This window comes from Myotis myotis, unplaced genomic scaffold, assembly GCF_014108235.1.
Source record: "Myotis myotis isolate mMyoMyo1 unplaced genomic scaffold, mMyoMyo1.p scaffold_m19_p_5, whole genome shotgun sequence".
NCBI classification, from domain to species: domain Eukaryota; kingdom Metazoa; phylum Chordata; class Mammalia; order Chiroptera; family Vespertilionidae; genus Myotis; species Myotis myotis.
In genome coordinates, this window is record NW_023416357.1 from 73,859,146 (window position 1) to 73,886,635 (window position 27,490).

General features: G+C 41.1%; 1 protein-coding gene across 3 annotated transcripts in view; it reads left to right on the plus strand.

The window, feature by feature from the left end:
- Positions 1 to 27,490, plus strand: part of LOC118656960 (synuclein alpha interacting protein) — a 141,162-nt gene that overhangs the window by 77,644 nt on the left and 36,028 nt on the right. For all 3 annotated transcript variants that reach the window (XM_036310781.1, XM_036310783.1, XM_036310782.1), the window contains exon 3: positions 8,686 to 8,758. In XM_036310781.1, coding sequence (XP_036166674.1) covers positions 8,686 to 8,758 — 73 coding nt within the window. The remainder of the gene's footprint in view (positions 1 to 8,685; positions 8,759 to 27,490) is intronic.

The window sequence follows — 27,490 nt, forward strand, 5'->3', positions numbered from 1 at the left end:
TGACCCAAGCCCTTGAAACCTATAGTAGTAAGTAGCTCAGAATTCATCTTCCTAAGGTGCTTAGATTGCTGTCTGGTAGAAAAATAAATTCTATGGCAAACAAATCTCACTTGCAATGAGTTTTCACTTTTTTCCACCCTACAGATGGGGCAGCAGTTGCACTAAAATATCTACCCACCTCTGTTTTGTGTGCACTGCCTTTTACTCAAGTCAACCTATTGGTACTTCCCAGATTTTATTACATTTTTTAAAAAGTTTATTGTTGAAAGTATTACATATGTCCTGTCCCCCCCCCCCCCATTGACCCCTTGTAACCCTCTCCACTCCCTCCCTAGGCCTTCACCACCCTATCATCTGTGGCCTGATTATAGGTGTGATAAAGAGTACAAAGATACTAAAGGTATAATGTACCTGGCTCTAGCAAGCAATCTACCTGAATAAGATCCTCTTATACTTTCTTCTGTGCTTCCTAAAAGGTGACAAACACTTTCACATGGCATCTGTCTGCCTCACTCCCTTCTTATCTCATCTATCAGTCCTATTCTTTCTATTAAACTTTTCTTAATGCTTCTCAGTATGATCTAGTTTCGTCAACTCTTCACCTGTTCTTTTTGCAATGTCCTATACTGAAGTCTAAATTACCTATCATTCCTTTTGTAAAAAAAAAACTCATGCCTTATTCTAATTACATGTGTCATATGTCTTATCTGTTTTTCTTATCCCCTGCCAGGAAAGGACTTTGGTGTAATCTAATCCAGACTAGATGAATTGTAAATTCATGTCCTGTAGCTAGTGTCAGAGCCCAGGACTAGAACACAGGTCCCCAACTCCAAATCTTGGACTGGCCATCCCTTCCTAAGAAGGTAGAGAGCACCAAAACCGGAAAGTGGAAAGGTCCCAGGTTTGATTCCGCTCAAGGGCATGTACCTGGGTTGCGGGCACATCCCCAGTGGGAGATGTGCAGGAGGCAGCTGATCGATGTTTCTCACTCATCGATGTTTCTATCTCTCTATCTCTCTCCCTTCCTCTCTGTAAAAAATCAATAAAATATATTTTTAAAAAAAAAGAAGGTAGAGAGCAACTTTGTGAATAGAGTGTTTTCCAAGAAGAATGGGAAACTGTTGGATTTTTATATTTGCTCTTCTCTGCAGATAGCCCTAGAAGTTTTTATCTTGCCTGACATTCATAGCACTTATTACATTGATGCAGGTTATTTACACAAACTATTTACCTGTTATGCATAATTATTTATTAAACACGTGCAGTGTACTAAGCATGGTTCTAGGCCAGTGATGGCGAACCTATGACACGCGTGTCAGAGGTGACACGCGAACTCATTTTTTTTGGTTGATTTTTCTTTGTTAAATGGCATTTAAATATGTAAAATAAATATCAAAAATATAAGTCTTTGTTTTACTATGGTTGCAAATATCAAAAAATTTCTATATGTGACACGGCACCAGAGTTAAGTTAGGGTTTTTCAAAGTGCTGACACGCCGAGCTCAAAAGGTTCACCATCACTGTTCTAGGCTTGGTGTGAATGATACAGACTTGTCTGTGTTCTCACAGAGTTTATAGTAATGACCAGGAGCAGACTATGAATGTCAGGTTAACTTCCTAGTGGGTCACATGTAATTACAATATTGAACTCCATCCTTGACAGACAGTATTTATATTTTGATGGCTATTGATTATTGGCTCACAATTAAAATTAGACCATCATTGAAGTTGAACAAGTATTATGTCCAGCCATCTGCCCTACTGCAAGGTACACTTCTTTTGTAATTTGTAATTTCTGCCTTAGTAGTTAGCATTACTTTGGCTACATTTTTAAATGCTCATTTTTGATATATTCCAATTTAAATAATAATACTAATAGTGAATATTTATTGAACACTTACTATGCATCAGATACTAGTCCCCATGATTTACATTATTAGCACACGATCTTCACTGCCACATTCTGTTGTAGGCACTGTTATTATCTGTTTTACAGATGAAAAAGCTGATATACAGAGGTTAACTAACTAAGATTAATTAGCCAGACAATGATGAAGCCAGGATATGGTATGTGCAGTCTAGCTCTAGAATCCATAATGTAATCAGTGCATTGAAAATGACCTCTGCTGGGCCCCTTGGTGACCTCTAGTCATCCCCTTCACCCAGGTCTCTTCTCATTCATGAACACTTCTGACAGAAGAAGGGGGCCATCAATACTGTGATCTCACCACCTTAACCAACGTGCAGCTTCCCTTTTTGCCGGACGATACATGTTAGCACTACAGTAGAGTAGTTCCTTGCATACTCTTTCTATGATCAAAAAGTTAGAGTTTTCCCAAATACCAATCCCAAGCAGTGTCTTAGCATAAAAGAATTTATTTCATTAACTTTAAAGAAAAAACACTTGGAAAATAGTTTGATAAAAACAAGAGCAAAAATCAAATGTATTTGGCAATAGGATTATTTGTAATAATGTTCTTTAATGGAGCCTGAATGGTGGGAAGAAATGTATTTAAGGCAGACCGGGAAGGATATATGAAAGTGTAGATCACTGGTGTCTGTACTTTGTGAAGGGGGTGGTTGAAATAGTGGAAGCCAGTGTACTCACCTGTGAAACAAGGAATGTGGGACGAGAAGAACGTTCCAAGGAAGGAACTGTGCTTAAGTGTGTCTCACATGCTGGGAGAGAGTCTTCTACAAAATAGACTGGCAAGCAGTTTTCAGAGATATAGGAGGACAACTAAGGGAGCTAAGAAGGGGTTAGGGATTTAAGGAATTTAAAGAAAGAAGTGGGAAACAGTTCATAATAAATAAAAAGGTTGAAAAGTGCCCACTGGATTGTCTTGTTAAGACTCACTGGTGGCCATAATAAGAGCAGTGCCTGTGAGGGACAGAAGACATAGGGTAGTAGAGTAAATACAGAGGTGAGGAAGTAGAGGCAAAAACCAAGGCAATTCTTTTTTTTTATTTTTTATTTTAAATATATTTTTATTGCTTTCAGAGAGGAAGGGAGAGGGAGAGAGATATAGAAAATCAATGATGAGAATCATTGATCTGCTGCCCCCTACTGGGGATTGAGCCCGCAACCTGGACATGTTCCCTGACCAGAAATACAACCATAATCTCCTCGTTCATAGGTCGATGCTCAACCACTAAGCCACACTGGCCAGGCAAGTCAATTCTTTTTTAAAAAAGATGGCTGTGAACACAAGAGCAGGAAAGCCCATGGTGAACTGGAGAGGCAGATGTCTTGAGGTGGTGGGGGTGCTGTTTGTTTTTATGAGGTCAGAGCAGAGAATCGATGTGGAGAGAGTGGCTGAAGAGAAGGAGATCTGTCCACAAGCCAAGAGCTAGCAATGAAGGGGTGGACTGTTAGTACCACATCCTCAGAGAAGGTGCAATGAAGCAGGATCTGTTGTGGAGGGTGTGAAGTTCTCATGCCCTCCTTGAATTAGATGGGCAAGCCATTGGAGAGGTCAGAATTTTAGAAAAACATTATGTTTCTGAACATCTCATTTCAGCTGTCTATCTTTGCTTTCACTACCAGCTTTTTTGTGTACACATATTTTGTCATTTTACTGGTATTGTGTGTCTGTTGAGACATCTGCCTGAAGTTTGGAAAGCTGTGTGAAAAGTCATGAACTTCAGGATAGTTGTTTGGATGATTGGCTTAATTGTTTCTTTTGGAAACTTCATGGGACCTTAGTTGTTTGAAAGTCTCTAGCTTGAAAAGGTGCTTGGGATTTTAGTTCTTTCATTCTCTGTGGCTCATTACCATTTGAGTAATGTCTGCTTGTTCACCCAACTGGCTCTAGCTTTCAGGAATAAGGGCCAAAGCCTTTCAGGCCTGAACAATAACTAGGGTGGTCAGAGATCCCTGTAGTCCAATGTAGAAATCACACGCTGTTATTGTGAATCCCATGTATGTTCAAGCTATTTTGCATGGCAGAGAGACAAAATTGACTGGTGTTGTCTGGGATGTGTAGGATTGTCTATATTGTTTGCAAAGCTAAATTTCAGTGTCAGCCCTTGGCCATGGATTATCTTGGATGAGGAAAGACCAAAGGGAAGCCAAATAACGTGCAGGGATCAGCTGAACTCTTCTTCCTTTCCTTTCCAGCCCCACCTCAGGCCCCCTCTTCCTGCCTCATTAATTCTCTAGTCTTGATCTACTGAGCTTAAAAACGTGAGTGGAATGAAGATGAGAGGGAAGGGCTGTGGGACACACATGGAAAACAGGTTGAAGAAAAGAGACAAAAACATCTAACACCACTTTACAGCTTGCAAGTTGATTTCATTTACATTAGCTTGTATACTTATCTGTTTAATAGGTAAAGAAACTAAGCGCCAGAAATATGAAATGACTTATTTGTCCAGAACCACAGAGTTAATCAATATCAGAACTGGGACTTGCATCTAAGTCTTCTCACTCCAAATCCATTGTTCTTTATACAAAAGGCTAAGGCATCAGCCAGCACTATTAATATATTCGAAGTGTTTTTCCTTTGAAATATACCATGATTACATTGCTAGACTTGAAATTATGGATTTTTCTAAGAAGATTAGTGCTATGTAAATATTAACTACTATCATCATTACTATTATTATTGCCACTAAAATCATCGGCTATGTAGGGGAATTCATTTTATTCTGTTCAATAGCCTAGTGTCTTTGGTCAATAAAATATTGTACACATGCTCAGGAAGCATAGAAAGCAGTTAGGTAAACAGATGATGAAACATCATGTGATGGGTTCTGTAATGGACTTATGCCTAAGATAGGAAAATAATATAGAGCAGTGGTTCCTAAACTTCAGCGTATACCCGAATCACCTGGATGGCTTGTAAAAACACAGATTGCTAGGCTCTGGCCCTCAAAGTTTCTGAGATGGGGCCAAAGAATGTGAATTTCTCACACGTTCCTAGATGGGTGATGCCACCCATCAGAAAACCATAGTTTGAAACCTGGTACTACTTCCATCTGGGAGGGTCAAAGAAGATGTTATAGAGGTGATACCCAGGTAAAGTGTAATTAATTAAAAACAGTTTGCCTAAAAAAATGGGTGGAAAGACATTCGATGTAAGTGGACCAGCATGCATAGAGGTATAGACAGGTAAAACAGGAGACAGAAATTTGGTATTGCCACCATCAAAAGATAAGTAGACAACAATGACAGATGAGTCTGAACCCGTGGAGAGTTTCATGTGCCGTATTCAGGCATGTGGTTTCTGCCCTGTAGGCTGTGCAGAGCCAGTGCAGGATTTGAATGAGAGAAGCACCTTGGTTAAGTTTGCATTTTAGAAAGTTGATGAATTCTAGTGCAAGTAAGGAAGCATGGAGGAAATTTCCACTTACTTAAATACGAAAGAACTCCTTTGAATATTTCTAATCAAGCCCAGAGATTAATCAGATGTGTGTACATCTTGGTATTGCAGTCAAATAGTTAATACGTCCCTGTGTGCCATGCATGCAATATATTAAGTCAAAGATGTTGTCCTTTCCCCCAGGCGCTTGTGGGAGCCAACACTAACACATAGGAAACATCAGAGCATAAGGCAAGGCAGCTTTTCCAACAGCAGAAAAGTGGAAGGTCAGGAAGGGACGAAGCAATCAGCCGGGGTTTCATAGAGAAGGCAGACACAAGCTGGCCTTGCAGAAAAGTTCTTGCTTGGCCAGAGGGAGGCATGGCAGGCAAGGGGACCCCAGAGTAAAGGAACGGAAGGGGAACTAAACTTTGAATGCACAGGGACATAGAAGAAGCAGAGGCAGCTGGTCAACCTTTGGCAGAAGCTTTTCTTAAAACATGATGGAGGAGTGGATCCAAAGGGCTGTTTCTACAAGACAACCTTTGGGAGTTTTTTAGAAAAAGAGTACAAGAGAGCAACATAGAGGTAGGAAATATAATGCTTCTCAATTATCGGCAATCCTCTTTCAGTGTCTTATCACCCAAGGATAATAGGAATCCAGGGAACAGAATATAAAGGCTTGTGTTGGGGGCAAGGGACACAGGGAAGATATATTGAGCTTTGGCTCTGATAGGGCCAAAATGACAACAGTTGCTGCCCTGGGAGTTGGCCATTGTCTGAGAATGTGGTGGTTGGCGATCTGACAGCTTCATATAAAAGGCCATCTGCCCTGTGTGCTGGGATGAAGGCCTTGGATGCCCTCCCTTTCAGCTCCCAGATGGTAACACAGTGCGTTCATGCAAGGGTAGACTCCCTGGGTCAAGTGCTTATTCTCATATTTGCAAATAGGGAAATGATTTTGAATGTTGATTATGTGAGTTGCATGTTTCTTTTTCATCTCTTCACATCAAAACTTAATCATCTTTGCAGCATCCCCTACGTACTTAGCTGAAACAAATCTACAAATTGATTTTTTTCTTAAAGTATCTTTATAAAAAAATGGTGGATTTTTCCACAGTGTAAATTGGAAGTCATTGCTAAATTTGACATTTATATACCCTTACAATTTTTCAAAACTTTGATTTTTCTGGCCAACACATCATCCTTTTCTTTGATTGCTGTACTTTTAATTTCCATTACCAGGAACAGCACATGATTTTTTCTTCAAGGTCATTGTTCCCAAAGAATTAAGATGTATGTATGCCTTCACAGAGTGACTTCCTGCCTGACCGTGGTGGAGAGGCAAAGCCACCATGGGTGATGTAGGTTGAGGTAGTGGACGGGCATCAACTAGGCTTGTCTCTGCCTGTCGCTCAGTCCCCACACCAGCTAGGCAACCATGCTGTTCAAATTTAACCCTCATCAAGTTAAATGTTACTGTACACTGTAGAACTTTGGGAAGAATTGAAGTACAGCTCATAAATGTGAGATTCTGACATGCTTGACTTTGGGGTAGGAGTAGCAGTCAGGATGCATATGGCTGGAAATACAGATAGCAGCACACCGGCTTATTCAAATATAGGTCTTTAAGCCCATTGAGCAACTTTATTGGATGTATCATTAAATTACAGTTAAACACAATCAGTCTTAAATTTCCTCTTTCTAAAATTTTGCTTTGGAAGGAGAAGGAGAGAGAGAGAGAGAGAGAGAGAGAGAGAGAGAGAGAGAGAGAGAGAGAGAGAGACTTTGCCAAAAGATGCTTTCATGGGCACATGGCAGCCAAAACAAGAGGCCTGATTTTAATTGAATTATAGACTGTGTAATTATTTAACCTGTACCAGCTGGTCTCAGGAAGCTACCAGATTCCTTGGAGACCTTGTACTTCGCTAGAAACATAAGGTACCTTATTAGTAACTCCCCCCCCCAAAAAAAAGTGCCTTCTGTACCTGTGTATCTTCAACCTCCAAAGAACATAATGTAGGAGGAAAAAAATCCTTGAAGTTCATTTTTGATTTAAGAAGCTCTCCCTCTCTCTGAGTGTGAGCGGATTTGCTAAAGCACCCGTAGTCCTCTGAGGAATGGCCAACACAAACAGGATGTTATTGCATCAGACAGGTAAGAGTAATTTCTCTAATTAGTCATTTGAGGTTTTATTTTTCACTTGGAAGGACTGGACATTTAATTTGTTTGTGATATGAAATTGACAAATTGACAGTAGCTACAACTGCCCCTCCCTCTGCCTTGCTGTCCGGATACCCTGTGGAAAGCACTGGGAGAGGGGGGTGTCTCCATGAACACACTATGCTTCATCTATCAGCATCAAGCTAACTAAAGTACCTTCTTATTGACAGATGTGCCCTAATTACACATTCCCCACTTGTAATGCTACAATAACCCTAATGAGTTTCCATGATCATTTTTCTTTTAGATTAAATGTTTTTTCTCAATCCTCCTAAATTTTGCAACAGTGAAATAATTCATAATACATTCTCATTTACATAAGAACTCGTTTCCTAAAGGTACAGGGCAAAATATTTCTAGGAAGCTGTATTTTATGAATTAAGATATGATTGAAAACAGCCCCTTGATTAAAGAAAGGGTTCATCCTTTAATTTTGTTTTAGAGCGCCCTTCTCTAAAGAAAGATTGATTGGCACCAAGCATAGTTCCCATAAATCATAGCTATTGATTTTACATTTGTTTGAGCTCTTCTGATTTTATGCCCCCTTCTGTCATAATTTGTTATCCTGAGTTGGTACTGGGAGTGAACCTGCAAGGTGGTTTCTTTCAGTTTAGTCTAATCTATATGTGAAACAGATGAGCTTTCAAACACAGAACCATGCTCCCCTAGCTTTTTATAACATTTCCCTGGGCGATTAGTAAAATCCTAGGCGAGTGGCAACATTAGGGATGTTTGTGTAGTTCAATCAGTTTAGACACAGCGGTGGCCCCTGGCAGCCCTGGGTGCGGCAGGAAGCTGGATGCTTCTCCCCCAGGCTTTTCACACATAGATTCGCTCTTAGGCTTCAGAATGCAAGTACAGTGGCCACCTTCTGGAAACCCTCAAGGGCTGAGCATCCTTCCACCTTCCAAGTAGCATAGTGATAGGAGATAGAACGTCCAGCCCTCTTTTTAATCTGCATCTGCTTAGATGCTTGTAGGTAGAGCTTGGGATCTCCCAGATCACCAAGCAGCCCATTTAGGGTAAAGTTAGCTAAACATTCTGGATGTACTCAGGTATCATTTCTTGTGTTTTGATTTTTCTGGCCAGTTTGAATGAATGTCATGCTGTCATTTTAAATTGTTATTTTACCCCCTTTCTCCTCTGGCTTCCCATTTAGTACTCGGTCACATCCCTCAAGACCATCCCAGAACTGTGCCGAAGATGTGACTCACAGAACGAAGACAGATCAGGTAGGTTTCACCTCTCACCTCTCCTCCTTATCCTGGCTCTCAAAGTGTGGGAGCTGCTCCCTGCCCATTGTTTGCTCTGGCTTTCTGTTTTCATTTTTTTTATGGCTTTTCCACCCTAGATGCTAGGTCTTCCTCCAAACGCTGACAGGACAGGGAGGCCCTGATGAGGACACGGCAGTATACAAATAAGTGTAGGCGATCGTCTCGACAGCCCAAACCACAGTGTTCACAGCAATTTACTGAAAACCCAACAACCATTGGTGACAAAACATAATGATGCAGGCGCCAATGAAAAAATGTTGGATGCTTTTGCTACCCATATGGCAAGGCAGCCTGGGGGATGGTGCTTGGCCAAAGTCTGAAACCCTATCAAGGATGCGACATGATAGAATCTGCAATAAGGCATACTGTAACAGTTAAGATTAAAGCAAAGCTTTGGAGTTTAATAGTGCAAACTAAACAGAGAATTATGGCAGATAGATGAAAACCAGCTGCTTAACCTTTTCTCCTAGCATAGCCCACCACCCCCGACCAAAAAGTACATTCAGGTTTGTTTTCCCCTCTGTAAATCAAATTAAACTTCCTCCTTTTCTCTCTGTGATGGGCAAAAATGAAAATAAGGATATCGATGGGAATGATACCATAGCATCAAATTAGGAAATGATGTTTATTATTTTTCCAAGTAATTACTCTAAGGCATCACCATTAACCTTGTCAAAGCCAACTTCCTTGGATAGTAACTAGAGTCCTGAGAACCATGGGTGATGGAAGGCTTAAGATAATCCTTGAATTATGTGTATTACACTTAAAAATAAATAGATGGTCCTTACCTATGCAGCTACTAGATTTCCAAGACTTTCTCACTGAAAGGTCTTATACAAAGCTAATTTGCTTTTCTCCTGGCCTGTTTGTTTTCTTTTGACATTTTGCTTAGATGAGACAGGGAAAATAATTAGTCTTTCTAGGTTTGTTTATCTCTGTGTTTGTGTGACTGTATGTGTGTGTGTGAGTGAAAGTAATGCTTCAATCTTTGGGTCAGAAACATCATAGAAGATAGTTTTAAAGTTCAAATAAAACTTTTCATTTACCTTCAACTTATAAAAAATATTTTTTTATTTCAAACATACTCAAGTTTCTATCCGGCTTAACAGAGGCTTTGGCCACAAGGCTTATCTGGGTGTGTCTCCTTAAAAGGCATCACTGGGGTCCTGGATGGTGTTGCTAACTGGTTAGAGCATTGTCTCACAGTCTGGTCAAGAGCACATCTCGCAGTTGCAGGTTCAATTCCCAGTCCTAGTCTGGGCAGGCACTGGAGGCAACCAGTCGATGTGTCTCTCTCATAGCAATATTTTTTCTCTCTCTCTCTCTGTCTGTCTCCCTCCCCAAACCCCCACTCCCTTCCACTCTCTAAAGATCAATGGAAAACATATCCTCCAGTGAGGATTTTTTTTAAAAAGGGTTCTGAGTTGAACTTCTTTGACCACAGTGGACAGGCCGCCAGCCTCTGAGTCAAAATACCTGGTTCAAGTTAGCATTCAGCCTTTCATCAGCTATCCGACCCTGAGCCTATGACTAATTGATCTATAAAACAAAAAAGAGACTTGTTCTGCCAATGTTACCAGACTATTATTGGGATCAAAATTATGTAATATATCTGAAGGTACTTTGTAGATACAATATTTTCTTTTTTCATTAATTGGGGTTGGGGAGTAAGGGAGAAAAAAAAGAATAGCAAACACTTCAGTATTGCTTCATGTGTGTGCTTAGGTGTGGTTGTAAGCACTTGACTAACATTAGCTCAGTTATGCATAAAATCCCTGTGAGTTAAGCACTAAATTGTTTGTATTATATAGATGGCCAAACTGAGACACAGAACAGAGAAGTTAAATATCTTGCCTAGAGTCATACAGCATTGGAGTTACAAACCCCAGAATACTGACTCTGCCCTCTAGAGCCTGTATAGTACCTCTCAAATAGTGGGACTTAGTGGCATTCATTTAATTTTAGGATATTATCCTTTTAAAACTTTAAATATCAGCATTCCCCGTTCATCGATTAAGTGGTGAATTTCTTTTCTCTGTTAAATCTCTGCTCTTGCTTACCAAGTTAAGTAACTTAACTGAAGCTTTTAAAAATAATTTTTCCTGGTACTTGTTAATTCCATTTCTCTAGGTCATGTGACTTCTAGCCACTTCCACAATAGGTGTTGTTAGACATTTCTTCTCTGGTCGAGAAGGAGGCTAGGTTCAAGTTCAGTAGCTTTAAAACTTCACCCAGAGTGAAGACCCAGTGCTCAAGATAATCAGAAATAATCAGATCTGATAGGAAATAGATAGATAGGGGAAAAAACTCTCATGTAATCACACATACAATCGAATTTGATAGCCATTTTGCGGCTGGCGAACCACTTTCTAATAGAGAATGGGCCTAGAAAAAAAACAGGTGAAAATACCTGCCTCGCCATAGCATTGTGTAGAATGGCCTGGGCTCGTTTGAAAGAAATCTCAACATAGCAAAGTTTTCACAGCACGTGTCAGAAAGAAGTGAGGCATTCTCCATGAGTTCCATGGGCATAGCCATCTCCTGCAGCCCTCCAGACTTTCTGTCAGACACTGCTCTGGGGTGCTTGCAAATTTCCTTCTTTATGGTGGTTTCCCCGACAGATGGCAACAGAAAGCACATTGGCTTCTGAGAAGAGCCCACATCTTTCTTCTGGCTGGGGCACCCTCTGCAGAAACTTTTCCCTAAACCTCCTGGCACTTAGAATTCACTCCACCTGATAAAGACATCTCTCTTTTCCTTTCTAATGTTTGTTAAGCACTTTCTTCTTTGTGTAGGTTGTCAAATGTTAATGTCCAGCCCTGTATTAACAGGTTCTGACCAGATGGTCTTGGATCCATTTGTTCTTTTATTTATTCTTCAGCAAATAGTGGTTGAGTGTTCTCTATCCTGGGCACTGAGGACACTATAACAACAAGATGTAGACAAGACCTCACACTCTAGCAGGAGCTTACATTCGAAGGCAAGGATGTCAAACTCAAAGGCTAACACGGGCCAAATAAACGAGGCCTGCGGCCTGTGGGCTGCAAGTTCGACATGCTTATTCCAAGGGGTGACAGACAAAAGGCAAGCAAATGAGGAACTAAGCCAGATCATTTCCGAGAGTGATAGGAGGTGACTTAAACCATGTGATAGAGTAATTGTGGGAGTCAGGGAGAAGGGGAGGGGGTGCGGGCCAGGCAGTGTTAGGAGGACCCAGCCACATCGAAACCAGTGAAGAACACTGAAGGCAGAGGAATGAGTGAGTGCAGAGTCCCTGAGCCAGCAAAGAGCTTCCCATGTGCGAGGGAGAGAAAGAAAACCTATGTGGCTGCAACCTATGTGCTCAGAGTGAGGACAAGGTCAGGGTCGGGCTCTACAGGGCCCCGTCCATCACACATGTGGAGTTCAGATTTATGCCAGGTACTGGAAGAGAGCCGCTAGTAAGGGTACAATTTTTCTAAAACCCTATTACCTGGAAAGAGACCTCAGCACATAGAATCATAACTCGCAAGGGAAGAAGGGACCCTAAAAATCATCTAGTCTGAGAGAGAGAACGAGTGAGATTGCCAATAATAAAGCAAATGGGTAAAATGTTGACAATTGATGAATGTAGATAAAGGGTATACTGTGTTCTTTGTACTATTATTCAACTCTTCTATAAATGTATTTACAGTGAAAATTTTAATTATTTACAAATACGTTTTATAAAAGGCAGAAAAACATTCATGTAGTCCTAAGTCCATCAGATCTTCGAAGGTGATCCTTACTGTCCCTCCCGGGGGGTCATCCAGCCTGTACTTCATCACCTTGGTGACACGGAGCTCACAGCCTCATGAGGCTGCCCACCCATAAAGGTTCATTTTTTAAAAATTATAGCTAATTATTCATTGGAGTGACATTGGTTGATAAAATTATATAGGTTTCAAGTGTACAGTTGTATAATACATCATCTGTATAGTTCATTGTGTGTTTACCACCCAAAGGTAAAGAGAGTCAAATATATGGCGACAGAAGGTTAATATTTTAGTTCAGCCAAAATCAGTGTCTCTCAGATTTTCATCCCTTAATCCCGGTTCTTCCTTTGGAATGATAGATAAGGACACTCCTCCTGGGCAAAGGTGCCTCTAAGTGGAGATGGCAGTCGTTCTCAGCCTTGTCTTCTTCAGGTTAAAATTTCCCTCCGTGGTTTTAAGTGTATCCTGCTCATTCTTCTTGCACTTTCATGGATGACTGTGGTTTATCAGCATCCCTCCTAACAGTGCAGCACCAGAACTGAACCCGTGGTATCTCCATGCATGGTCTGATCAGAGCCAGTCAGCCCCACAGATCAGCCCACGGTGGGATTTGAGAAAGGCCGATGCCAGAGTGTTGTCAGAGTGTTACAGTGTCTCTGTAACTTTAACTAGCTCACCGATGCCCAACGGGTCTGCCCTGGAAGTGCCCCTCCTCTGGCCAAAGGCTTTGATTCCTATAGAAATCTATATTCTCCCTTGGCATTAATATTTTAAATTGTTCTTCATCAACTACACGGGACTAGGACTGGGTTTCAAATTGTGTGAGAAATGAAGTTTTGAAAAGAAGTGTGAAGGTAGTGGAAATACCACAAGATGATGGAAGGGAGATAAAGAGGAGTTAGATGCATGAGAACAAATTCTGCCTCTTCTTGGAGCTGCTCAGGTGCTATTGACAGTTCCCAGTTGTTTCTTAGGGCTGTAATGTTCCAGGCATGTTGCCAGGTCCTCAGTAAATAGCTTATTTGTCCTCAAAACAGTTCTCTGAGGGAAGACCATTATTATGCCCATTTTATTGGTGTGGAAACTGAGGCTCACAGAGGGTAGCTAATTTGGCCATAGTTCTACAGCCTAGCAAGTGCATTTGAAACCATGTCTACTGAGCCACTGTGAAGTTGAGGCAACTGAAGAGTAATTTTAGCCCAAGGAACCTTGTATGGCTAGTGTTACGGGACAAGAGTTAGCAGTGTGGAAGGTGCATGTGAAAAAAATTGCACCTCTAAAAGAAAGTTTTTTGTGAAATGTTAGCATGTATTCTCTGCTTAATCCCTGCTACCCACGTAGGAGAAGAGGACAACACGAAACAGTGGGTGTGAACTCTGTTGTACGTTTTTGCCAAATGAGGACTAAAAAGGCTCATGTTGACATACAGTATTCAAATCAAACATATTCAATTACATTGACTTTGAAAGAAATTAGACATTCAAATGCACATGTTTTTCAATTCATTAACTGTCTGTGATTTTTCAAAATGTGTGTCTGCTGAGCTCATTGTATCATTTTCTTATGAAAGAAGGAAGATAAATATTAATTTAGCTTTGCATCTGAGTACTTAGATGAGCTAGGGTTACAGAATCCGGTTGTGGAACAGTAATAAATGGCTTTGGGATGTGTTTGAGAAAAGATTCTGAAAGAACATACCCCCATTATACTTCACTTGGATGACAATGAGTAAGGGGCACAATACTTTTTAAACTTAGTATCTGGTAAAAGTCATTTTGGATGTGTGTTTAACAGCATTACAAATTTGCTGTATTTTTAGTCCCTGTGCATGTACATTTTATGACAAATCCTGGACTTTAGAAAACATAGAGTGTTCTAAAATGCCCAAGGCTTTCAGCCAACACCAAAGATAATAACTTGCCATGAAATTTATCCTTTCAATGCTGCTGTGACGTAGCTGATGTTTCTAAGCATGTAAACCTCCTGTTTTCAATTTTATTAAGCTTCAATACTGAAAGCATGAAATGGAAGGTTGGCGTGGCAGTTTAAATTGAAAATCCTGCTGATTGGTCCATTTCACATGATGTAATATAAAATAGACTCCAAAGAATAAGGAAACACAGTTTCTAACATCTCAATCAAGAAAACGAACACTCCAACCTAATGCAGTAAAGAATCTAACATTTATGACATAACTCTCAGTTTATTTAACCCCAGTAAAAATTTACATACAGTAAAACATCCCCATGAGAATGTTAGTCAAATAACACAATTCTCTTTATCTTTCTTGAACAAAATTATTATACTTTATCTGTTTGAAAAATTATTAATAACGTGATGTTGGTTTAAGATCAATTTTCTCGCATAGACTAAGTAAAATCTCTTTGGGGTAATGTTGTTCATTATAGTATCTCCAGTGCCAGGCACTGGTGCTAAATACATATGTATTGAGGTACGGCTGGATGAATGACTGCATGAAGAGGTGAAAGGAAGCCTTGCTTCTTTGCGTTTTGTATTAGAATTGAGGAAAGGGACATACCTTCTCTTCATTTGGCTTTACACCTTGATCCTTCAGTTAGCTCCCCTTTTAGCTACACCATCAATGTATTTCTCTGTATGGGTCATTACCATCATACAAACAACACTCTCTGATTATCTCCAGTCTTAAAACACCAAGCAAACAGTACTCCTTTTAGTGGCTTCCACCTGATTCTTTGCTGCTTCCCCTCTCCCCTGATTTACAGCCAACCTGCTTTAAAAAGATAAGGGAGCCTCCATCTCTAGTCTTCCACCTCCCACTCACCCTGAGTATCTACAGCAAGCATATCGAACTCAAAGGCTAACACAGGCCAAATAAACAAGGTTTAAATTTATGTGGGCCGCAAAAAAACAAAAGCTTCAATTTTCATAGAAACGTGGGTTTATTTCGATAGAGACATGCTTACTACAAAGGGCTGAAATAAATGAGTAATCATTAACATAAAATAATAGAACATTTTAATAAAAATTAATATTTTTTCTTTTTTTTAATCAGATTTTATTTATTTATTTTTTTAATTAAATCTTTATTGTTCAGATTATTACATTTGTTCCTCTTTTTTCCTCCCCATAACTCCCCTCCTCCCAGTTCCCGCCCCACCCTCCGCCCTCACTCCCTACCCACTGTCCTCATCCATAGGTGCACGATTTTTGTCCAGTCTCTTCCCGCATCTCCCACACCCCTTTCCCCCGCAAGAATAGTCAGTCCATTCCCTTTCTATGTCCCTGATTCTATTATAATCACCAGTTCATTCTGTTCATCAGATTATTTATTCACTTGATTCTTAGATTCACTTGTTGATAGATGCATATTTGTTGTTCATAATTTGTATCTTTACCTTTTTCTTCCTCTTCCTCTTCTTAAAGGATACCTTTCAGCATTTCATATAATCCTGGTTTGGTGGTGATGAACTCCTTTAGCTTTTCCTTATCTGTGAAGCTCTTTATCTGACCTTCAATTCTGAATGATAGCTTTGCTGGATAAAGTAATCTTGGTTGTAGGTTCTTGGTATTCATCACTTTGAATATTTCTTGCCACTCCCTTCTGGCCTGCAAAGTTTCTGTTGAGAAGTCAGCTGACAGTCATAGGGGTATTCCCTTGTAGGTAACTGAGTTTCTTTCTCTTGCTGTTTTTAAGATTCTCTCTTTATCTTTTGCTCTTGGCATTTTAATTATGATGTGTCTTGGTGTGGTCCTCTTTGGATTCCTTTTGTTTGGGGTTCTCCACGCTTCTTGGACCTGTAAGTCCATTTTTTTCACCAGGTGGGGGAAGTTTTCTGTCATTATTTCTTCAAATAGGTTTTCAATATCTTGCTCTCTCTCATCTTCTGGCACCCCTATAATTCTGATGTTGGTACGCTTGAAGCTGTCCCAGAGGCTCTTTACACTATCCTCGCATTTTTGGATTCTTTTTTCATTTTGCTTTTCCGGTTGGGTGTTTTTTGCTTCCTCGCATTTCAAATCATTGACTTGATTCTTGCACTCCTCTGGTCTGCTGTCGGGAGTCTGTATAATATTCGTTATTTCAGTCTGTGTATGCTTAATTTCTAGTTGGTTCCCCAATATAAGATCGAGGGTCTCATTAGTTTTCTTGTAGATCTCATTAAGTTTATCGGCGGCTTCTAAACAGCTCTTGAGAGACCTTAAAAGTGTGGTTCTGAATTCAATATCTTCCATTGACAATTTTGTCCTGTTTCTTTGTCTCCGCATTTTGTTATGCTTCCTTGGTGCACCCCCTAGTGGTCTTTGTGCGCAGTCTTATAGTTAAACCTTGATTGTTGTAGCTAATACCAGGGAGGGTTTGACCTCCAGGCCAAGTGGCTATGAGAATCAGCTGTGTCTGCAGTGAGAGAACTTCTGTCCTCTAGGGAGGTGCTAATCTAGCCTTTGCCTGAGGCTATCCGGCAAATGCCTGTGTGCAGGGCTTGGGCGGGTCGGGTCACACAGGATCAACAGGGTGGGCCAGAGAGAGCAGTTATGGCGGCTCTCAGTCCTGTCCCCAGGGGCTCTGCCTCTCTGAGTCCCAGCACCCGCTGCAAACCCTGGAGAGAAAGCTGCACTCGCTCTGACCGAAGCCAGACAGTCCCGCTTCTCCCGTTTGAGTCTGGGTCCCTAAAGACTCGCCTGTATCTGGAGCTCAGAGTCTGTGACTCCCTCCCGATTGAAAACAACAACCGCGCCCTCCGCAGCCAGCCCGCTCCGCGCACTCCGCACCTCAGAATTTGACTTCAGCACTGCGCCTCCTCTGAGTGTCCGTATGCGTTTCTCTTTCCTCCTAGTTGTAGGACTTCCACTCAGCCAGCGTTCCTGTGGTTCTGGGTGATGTCCGTTCCGTTTTTTAGTTTCACTTTTGAAGTAGTTGTTCAAGGCAGCAAACTCCGGCGTTAACCTATGCCGCCATCTTGGTTCTCCTATTTAATCAGATGTAAAAAATTAATATTTTTTCTTGAACGTTAACTTACCAGACACTGAATAACTGCACAAATTAATAAGCATAATGCAAATAAACCCATTTTTCTTGTTCTCCAAAAGTGAAATATTTCCTGTTGTGCACACCAAACAAGTCAGTCCAAGACTAGTGACGTGGCAGTCGGCTGCAACACAATTATAGTAGTCAGTGAATGTTGTAGTTCATTATTAATAATTATGTATAACAGGATATTGTAAAAATTAAGTTACAAAATTTTTATTAAAACATTTCTTACATACCATTATATTGGCTGGGCTGCAAAAATATTCATTGTGATGCGGCCCGCAGGCCACGAGTTTGACATGCTTGATCTACAGAATTACTTGCACCTCCCTAGCAATGGTCATAACTTCCAGGTCGTCAAACCCATTGACACTGATATTCTCATCTTTCTTGGTCTCTTCATATTATTTGAGACTTGGTTATGCCTTTATGGAAACATTCTCCTCTCTTAGTTTTGGGATACTATCTCTCTCCTCATTTTTCTCCCAATACTCTTAACATTTTCTTAGCCTCCTTTGCAGCTCCTTCTCCTTCTCTACTTGACCTTCAAATATCTAAGTGGGACTCAAGTATTCAATAGGACTCTGTCTCCCCTCAATTTCCAAGTCTCTTTGAGTTGATATTTCATCTATTCTCACAACTTCATATATCACCTACATGCTGCTGCTACTGGCCTCAGCACTCTAAGTCTCCTATTTAATGGCCACTCAGTGTCTACATGACGTGCCTTATGGAATTCTGAAGAGAAAGTCTTGCATCTCCTTTCTGTACACGTTCCGCCTCTTCTATCCCCTCGGTAAAGGTACTCAGTTTACTGAAATATCAACTCAGTGGCTGTAGCCAGAACTCTCCCTCCAAATCACCTTCCATCTCTGTACCAGGTCCTGAGTTGTCTTTGCTTAAAGTGACTCCCCCTCTGTCCAGTTCTCTTCATCTCAACAGCCACCAGTTCATCCAGGTCCCCTTTCTGTTTCATCTGAGTTAACAGTCATGAACTAGTCTCACTTCTTTGTTCACCACCAGTCCTTGCACCCCTATTTCCCACAGAGTAGATAGAAGGGCATATTTTATCATGTAAAGCAGATCATTTTGCTTCTCTGTGAAATCCCCCCAGGGATACTGCATTTCAGTTAAAATATAAACCAAACTCTTTGTTGTGGTCAATAAAACACCCAAATGAGCTGGCCCCTGACAACCTCCTTGACTGCATTCTGCCTGGCTCACCCTGCTCTAGCTATAAGAACTTTGAAAAAAACAGCCAGATTCTCTCTTGCTTTAGCCATTTGAAATGTGCTTCCTTTCACCCAGATCTTTGCAGAATTAACTTTCCTCTCGTATTTTCCCCCAGATTCTCACATAATCAGCTTCTCAGTCCCTTGGTTTTAGCTTAAATGTCGCCTCCATAATGACACATTTTAGCCATTCTCTAATCCAGTACACTGCTTGTCTCTCTCAGAGCACTTTGCATTTTCTCATTCCTTATCCCTCTGTATACATGCTTTGCTGGTTGGTTCTGCCTTTAGGCAGGGACTTTGTCTGTTTCATTCACTTCTGCATCCCTAAAGCCATGTACAGGGAAAGCATTCAATAAATGTTTGTTGAATGAATAAACCCCTAAGAGTATTTTAGCATTCTGCCAATTACTTGAACACCTCTGAACAAGCTTTATAACATTTTTGTATCTCTAGCTTACATTAGATAGAGATTGCCACCCCTACCCAATTGAAGGAATTGGCAGCTGAGAGAACAGATTCTCAGTGATAAGGGGACTCTAAATTTAGGCTGATACCCTAAAGATAAAAAGCAGGGAAATTCTTCTACTCATTTGTTTCTAAGAAAAATTGTTTTTAAAAACCGTTTTTTCTAATTTTGCTCCCACACAGAAGCTTCATAGTCAGTGGTTGCCAAAATCTAGGCAGAGAGCACAGTTTGGGGTTTAGGTAAAAATGAATCCGAAATGAGTACTACCGGGTTTTGCCACTGGTTTCTGGAATCTACTTGCCTACGTCTGACCCAGAGAAAATGTAAATTGCACGTTTCAGAAATAATTTTCCTTAAGGCGGTCCTTAATGAAGCTACAGTGTTATGGAGAGAAGTTGGAGTCAGGGAACCTTAGTCCTGGTTGAGAAGTAAGCGTGCTCTGTAATTTTCCACATAACACTTAAAATTCTCTGGGTCCTCATTAATTGTCAAATAAGAATACATGAAAACTGCTCATCCATTCTCCAGAGTTCTTTTAAAAACTTAGATGGCTTTATAGAAATATATTGTATTAGCAATTCTAAAGTGTTAAATGGAGGAAATTTTAGAATTTCAATTAAGAAATGCCATTTTGAGGGAGTATTAAACTACACATCGTCTTTTTCCACTGGTTATGCTGGTGCCTGAGGAATACACACTGAACTGCACCAGGAGCTGGAGGCAGAGTGGCTCCTGGGACTAGCCTCTGTCTGCTCTTGGCTTCTCTCAGCTGCACCTGCCCTGCTCTCTCTGGAGCCTTGTAACTGAGAACTCTGGCCCAGGCAGGAGCTCAGTGCGCCTGCCAAGAGGAAGAGAGGCTGCAGGCCAGTGCTGGTTCTTCTTCCCATTTCTCCTCCCCCTTAACGTGCATCCATCTCAAAATGGGACCAGCGTCACAGACTGACCTCTTTGTTCCTCATATAATTCATTTAACTTTTAGCCCTCCCCCCCCAAAAAAAAATAAACACAGTAGGAGAACCATGAAGATGTACAAATATAGTTGATTTCTACAACTATATTTCTAATGTGGATATATAACTCTATATTTAGAAGCAAAAGAACCAGCCATCAGTTGGGGATGGGGAGTAGAAGGGAGAGGGAGGGATTCTCCATACTCCCCCTGCCCCTCCATTTCCTCCCCCCCCCCGCCCCCGCACACACACACACACACACACACACACACATACACTCCTCTCCATCTGCCTCTTGCTCTCTGACAAAGGAGCTGTAACTTGCTGTTCTTTGTCTTTAACTTTAGATCAACACTGTAAAACATCGCCACCTTCAGTTAGAACTGGTAAGTGTGTTTCTGCACTTTCCACAAACCAACTGAGCTTGCTAACACTTTGCAGAAAACACACTGAGCAAGTTCTCCCATTTCTGCACTTCTCTGCTTGATGTCTCTAGATGTGTATCTCTCTTCAATTCAGCACAAAGAGGGAGGGAATGGAGAGAGGAGGGAGGAGAGGGGAGGAGAGGAGGGGGGAGAGGGGAGGAGAGGGGAAGGAAAGGGAGAGGAGGGGAGAGTAAAAGAGAGGGAAGGGGAGGGGTGGGAAGAGAAGGAAGGAAGGAAGGAAGGAAGGAAGGAAGGAAGGAAGGAAGGAAGGAAGGAAGGAAGGAAGGAAGGAAGGAAGGAAGGAAAACAAACCTGGAATGAATATTACTTAATCCACTTACGAGGTTTTGCTAATGTCAAAGTGAAAGTCAGCATATTTTTTAGATGAAGGAATAACTCTGAAACCATCTTTGTTATTCTATGTGAACTGTACTTTTGAAGTCCAAAGGTTTAAAGTTGTCTAAATATTGAGTCTGATTTCATGATAGAACATACTGTTTTGGTGAAGAAGTATTATTTCTACCCAGGGTAGTAGGAGTTGAGTATGTCTATGAATATTCACAGCCCAAAGAAATAGGTGCAGGTGGGGTGCAAATTTAAATGAGCACGTCTCGACAATTCTGGGCAGAACTGGGAGAAGTGATATGTGAATCCGATACTTGCAGCAGCTGCTTGGTATCAGTAGCAACTAAAAGTCAGGAAATTTAGATCCAAATCATGAATCTTTTCCAATAGTATTTTAATGTCTTATTATGAATAAACCATTGATTGGTATTTTTGTAAACACAGTATTACAGTCCTCCGTACTTCCCCTGCAGCCTCGCAGTACTCTCAGTAATGGTCTGTGGCATCAGGGAAAGGGATGAGCAAGCAACACCCTGGGAACGTTCCAGACACACATTCATCATGCCCAACATCATGGCCTGAACACAATTCTCCTACGCTAAGGCAGCCCTTTCTTGGATCAGGTTACATCTAGGACGATACAGAAGAGCATTCAGCGAACAGTTCTCACTCAGACTCCATATCCCTCCTCCTATTGTCGTGAGATGGTATAAGTCACCCATCACCACTTCTAGAGCCTGTGGTGTTTGCAATAAGTGGGATCACTGGAGATTCCTGTTTTTGTTGGGTTAAGGAAACTCATGACATTAGCATTGGCACTCCTCACCTTTCAGAACGTCCCTCCCTTGGGTGTATAAATGGAAGAAGTGGAATGCTGGAGAACTTAAAAGGTATGTTCTTGAAAGTGCCTGGGATGGCAGTAGTTATAGATGTAAAGTGTACTGTTATGTACATTTAAGGCAATTGCAGTTAAAAGTGACCATTTTGTTTCGTGGAATATAGAATTCATGAAATCTTAAACAATAAACAGTAGGGAAACACCATTTTATCCTAAAGGCATACCCCCTTTCTTTCTCTTCTTGATATCCAAAGTTCAGATTTCCTAATCTGAAATTACAATTCCATATTTAGAAGTAAAGTAAACGGGGCTTTGGGGAGCCAGCATTGACGTTCAGTCTTAAAAATTGGAACCACCATTGCAATAGCAAACTGTACATTATCTTCCTAAGAAAATACTAATTTATCAGTCCCAAGAGCCAAAGAATTGTTCTGTGTCAGCAATCAGGTTAGCCTCATAATTATAAATTTGTAAGGATCTGTTGAAAGACATGGAATTATAGTGTTTCATAGTGAATCACTCAGAGTAAAGAGCCCTGTTATTTGTAGACATTCCATACAGTCACAGAAATTTAGAGGTGGCTCAGGTCTTAGCAATCATGTAGTCTAACCCCTTTATTTTACAGATGAAGAAATGGAGACTTAGAACTTGTCGGAAATATATGGAAATGTTTCCATATGCAATGCATCTTCTGTCTGAACATCTTCAATAGCTTACTAACACTCTCTTTGAAAGTCATCACAAAGAGTATGTCCAGAATGTAGCAGGAGTGCCTCATCGTGAGCAGACTCCTATTTATTTACTACACTTTGCATCTTTAGTCTGGCATATTCCTTTCTCCTTCCTCCCTCCCTGCCTTGCCTCTTCCTTTCTTCCATTTCCCCCTTCTCTTCTTCCCTTTATTCATTTATTCATCAAACGATTTAGCCACTGATTCCCAATATCTGTGAGATTTTGTGCTAGAGAGAGGGCTGGTTATAAACACAAGGAGATTTACAAGACATCTTGCCCTTGAGGAAGTCTCAAGAGAGAAGGTGAGACAGATACATGAGTGAATAGTTGCAGCAGGACTTCAGAAATGCCCAACTCTGTGTATGGCCAAATATAATCAGGGCACTGAAAAGCTAGGAGCCACAATTCCTTGGGAAAGTTAGTGATGTGGGAATGATGGATGCTGAGATGAGAAGATAAATTAGAAAATATGTAAAAGAACTGCTACATACCATGCTAAAGAATTTAGGTACTATCCTGGAAACCTGGGATTCCCAAACCCCAGTAATTCAACTATTATTTCCATAATATGTGATATAGCCTGCATCTCCCTCTGTTATTTTTGCTTTACTTGCATATTACTTGTATTATTATTTAACATATTTTTCTAAAGTAACTTACTTTTAATCACTAATTTTTAAAAGAAACTTTGTCAGTGTTGTAAATAGAAAACCAATGTGACTTGCAATAATTTTAAAATGAATGTGATGGAAATAAAATATGTCTGCTAACCCTTTACCTATGAAAATTTCTGAACCTATGGCCTGTTGTCTCATTATTCCAAAGGGAGATTATACATTTTGGAGAGGAGTAAAATTCATTGTCGACCCCTTAAATTAATTAGGAGGAAGAAAGAGAGTTGAAAGGTGTATAGCTTCCTCAGTCTCTCAGGGGATATGGCATGGACATGCATACCACATAAGGAGGAAATCCTGTTTTAGACAGTCCAGGGCAACCTGAGGTTTGTGAGCTAAGAAGTAACAAAATCAGACTTGGCTGAAGGAGTTGACTTAGGATTGGAAAGGAAGACTCAAAAAGGAACTAGAACTTTGCAGAGGCTGGGCGAGGGTCCCGGTGTGGCCCCAGTGTAATAGGATGAAGAAAGAGGATTTGAGAAGGATTTAGGATCAGGCCACAGCAGGTATTGGTTCCTGAGGGACAACGGGCAGTGATCAAGGAAAGAGAAGGGTGAGCCAGGAGGTTGAAGTTCGATTCCTGGTCAGGGCATATGGCCCGGTTGTGGGCTCAACCCCCAGTAGGTGGGGCATGCAAGAGGCAGCTGATGGATGATTCTCTCTCTTGTCACTGATGTTTCTATCTCTCTCTCTCCCTCTCCCCCCTCCTCTCTCTGAAATCAATAGAAACATATTATTACAAATATATATAGAGAGAGAAGGGTGGGCCATGCCTTGGTGATGGATTGCTTGTGAGACTGTGAAAGCAGGCACGACTGGAGAGGGATAAGACCCCTAAACCAGAACGTGCTGCCTGTGACAAATGCTAGCCATTCCTAGACTCACAGTAAATGCTTGTTGAATAAATGGATGGTCAGCAGGCAATTGGGAATATCTTGCTGGTGATCAGAGACATTCTAAATGCCGGCTAGATTGGAAGAGATCATTGAGGCCTATAAGTCAGCCTCACATACACTTCCACTTACCTACTGACCATTTTAGAAAATTTGTGACCTAATCAGCCAACAGATTTAAGGTGTATTGGACATGTTTACTTTGGTAAGATGTTAAAAAATGAATCCATTCAACCAAAAGTCATTAGGAACCTACTTATGTAAGGAATAGAGAGATTAATTACTCACAGGCCCTGTTCTCACAGAGCTTGTAAAGATCTAATAAGATAACATAAAATTTTCAGGCATTTAAAGTTTGTTAACATGTGCAGTATTTATTCATGATTCTCAGGAAACAAATTTAGCCTCAAAATCTTCCTAGTAACCATAGTTAGTCTGAACTTTGTTTCCATGTATTATAAGAAATTTATTATGGTGTTGGGGTAGAACTACAGTAATTAATAGCCCCTTGTGTTGTGCTTAAAATACCCTTTTGCCCAGCTTAGGAGAAATAAACTCATTGAATTTTATCTTTTGCACACATGTAAAATTGTCCTTCTCAGATGAGGATGTGATATAGTAATTTAGAGTATTCTCATGAAGACCTGTTAAATAATCCATTTCTCATGACTGGGATTTGTTCCCAGTAGTCGAGACACAGACTAGAAAGCATAGATTTCACTTTTGGCCTAAAAAAAGAGTCATCCGTTTGAGTAAGGGGAAGGACAACAAGCCTAATGTTGATACCCGTTCTTCAGTTTCTAGACCCTTGTGTGGAGAGAAGTGTTTTCATAAGACTCAGACAGAATTCATTTCCATAGAGCGTTCTTAATGGCTCCTGTCAGAACAAAACAGCTGGGGAACATATGGTATCCATTTCCCTGTATCACTTGGAAAAAATTTCACATGTAAATAAAGCCAACATAAAAGAGTAGCCCTTTGAACCCACGACCTTATGCAATACATAAATATATTGGTACAATGCACTCGTTGTACTGGCCCACTAAGTTATGTGCCTTTAAAAATTCTTTATTACATCCTGAGATGCACATTTTCAAGAAGTTCCAAAGAAATTAAGGTAATTGGCAAAAATATTAGCAAACAGCATTATCAAACAAGTATGTATCTCAGAAATGTGAATACATATATGTGTGTGTGTGTGTGTGTGTGTGTGTGTGTGTGTATATATATATATCACTATATTTAAAGCACTTCAGAAAATTAACGGATAAAATTAAAGGCATATTTACACATTATAAACTCTATGTTCATTATCTCTCTGTCCTTTTAAATAAGTAAGTAACCATGTGTTCTTGAAAGGAAGAGAGAAAAGAAAGGCTTGGCAAAAATTTTGGGCAGACTTTAGTTTTTTCATAGCTTTACATTTTTAGGTAGAAAAGTACATAGAAAGGATAGAAAAACTTTTAAATTTATAATGGACCAACTGGAATTAGTCTTTGCCTTTTGCATATTTACATTTCATGCATAACTTCAGAAAATCCAGCTCTTAGTGGTAATTAGTGCTCCTCCAAGTTATTAGCAGAAGTTCTTTCCCTTGTGAAATTAAGCTGTAAATCCCTGGGAAGGATGCACTTTGGGCATTTAAAAAGGAGGCTTAATGTGTTGTGCAAAGTGAGATTCAAATCCAAATACTAGCGTTTGTTAATTGTCAGCTCTGTGCCAAGTCCTGTGTACAGCTAAGAGCCAGAGCCAACGAAAGGGAAGAGACGCAGCAGCACAAGAGCATGTCGATACCTTCCTTCCTTCTGGAACATTCCCTACCTGTTCTGTACTGGACAGAATCCAAGCCTCACCTCACAGCTTATAATATTCTCCTTTTAGATTCTAAAATGCCAGAGCTAGAAGGGCCTCAGAGGAGGATCACATAGTAGAGACCCTCTGAAAACCCCTGCCTAATTGAGGTCAGTCTTTGGAGAAAGAACCCACCTACAGTTGTATGGCATTCAGGTTCAGAACATTCACTCTCTTCTCCTTAACTTTGTTCCAGAACCCTTCTGACTCCTCCTAGAACACATCCTAGCAGGAGGAAGGATGGCCTTGGTTTAAATTTTGGAAACTTTTATAACTCCTTCCAAACTTTTAATAACTCCCACTTTCACCCTCACAATCAGTGGTAGCCGGAGACTCTTGCAGAAGTTACAGACTGGGGTACACATACCTCCTGTCTCTTTTGTTGTGCCCAACAGCAAAGAAGAGACACAAAAACACGCTTTGGGGTTAAAACCTTCCCACTTGCTGTTGTCCCGGAAGGATAGCTAGATGAGAGGTCCCTGGTTAGAGGGCATGTCCTGAAACCTCACTCCTTCGATGGGGGATGGTGTAAACTGAGTGGAAGGGGAGTAGGGATCTATCAACCGCTGGCCTCCGGTTTCCAGCCTCCCGGGTCATCTGTCATCTCGTCAGGGGAGTCTCCCTGAGAGGAAGCAGTATCCTGGTGTCTGAGGATGTTGCTCCACCGTCCTGCACCGAGACGCTAACTGGGAGAAGTGGTGGTTCTTACCTTTCACCTCCAATGTGTTGCTGTTTCGCGTTATACTCCATCTCAACCAGACACTTACTCAAATGCAAACCGTATAGTGTTTATCTAAGCTTTGAACAGAAACAACACACACACACACACACACACACACACACACACACACACTAGCCTGCCTACCTCACCCTCCCTCTGCAGCGTCCTTCTGCTCCTGTTTATTTCCAGCTTTTCAGACAATGGAGGCAGCATTGAATCCTCAAGAGCTCAATTCAGCTGCAGAGTGTCCGTGCACCATGTTGCTGTGTCATGTGCCGGGCAGCACCGGGAAATGCCCGAGCAGCGGTGGACTGGGGTGCTCAGGCTGGGGGGAGGGGGAGTTGCGAACCCACTGCTTATCTCCCAGGGTCCTGTCAACTCCTCACCCCTGCGTTCCTCTGTGTTCTTTCCCGCATGCATCTAACCGATCACCTGGTGAATCACCCAATCGGCCATCATTTGCCCAATATTAAACAATGTAGCCCTCCTTTATACAGGCCTTCTTAGGCGACAGGGATGTCCATAGGCATGTGTGCATGTGTGTGTGCATGTGTGAATGTGCGCGCTTACATCTTTCCTCTCCCTAAACAGTCTGGAAGTGCATTTAACCCAGAGGACCCTGCCCTCCCATTCTACTCTCCAGGGTGGGAACAAGTATCCAGATCCTTGCCAGGCAGGTGCAGCTGTCCAGGGAACAGACCTAAATACCTGTCTGGGTTTGTTTTCTTCAGCTGTCGGCGTTCACCATTCCCACCGCTTTAATTAATTCTGAGCCGACATATCATAACGGTCTTTTCTCTTTCACTGTTTTCCAA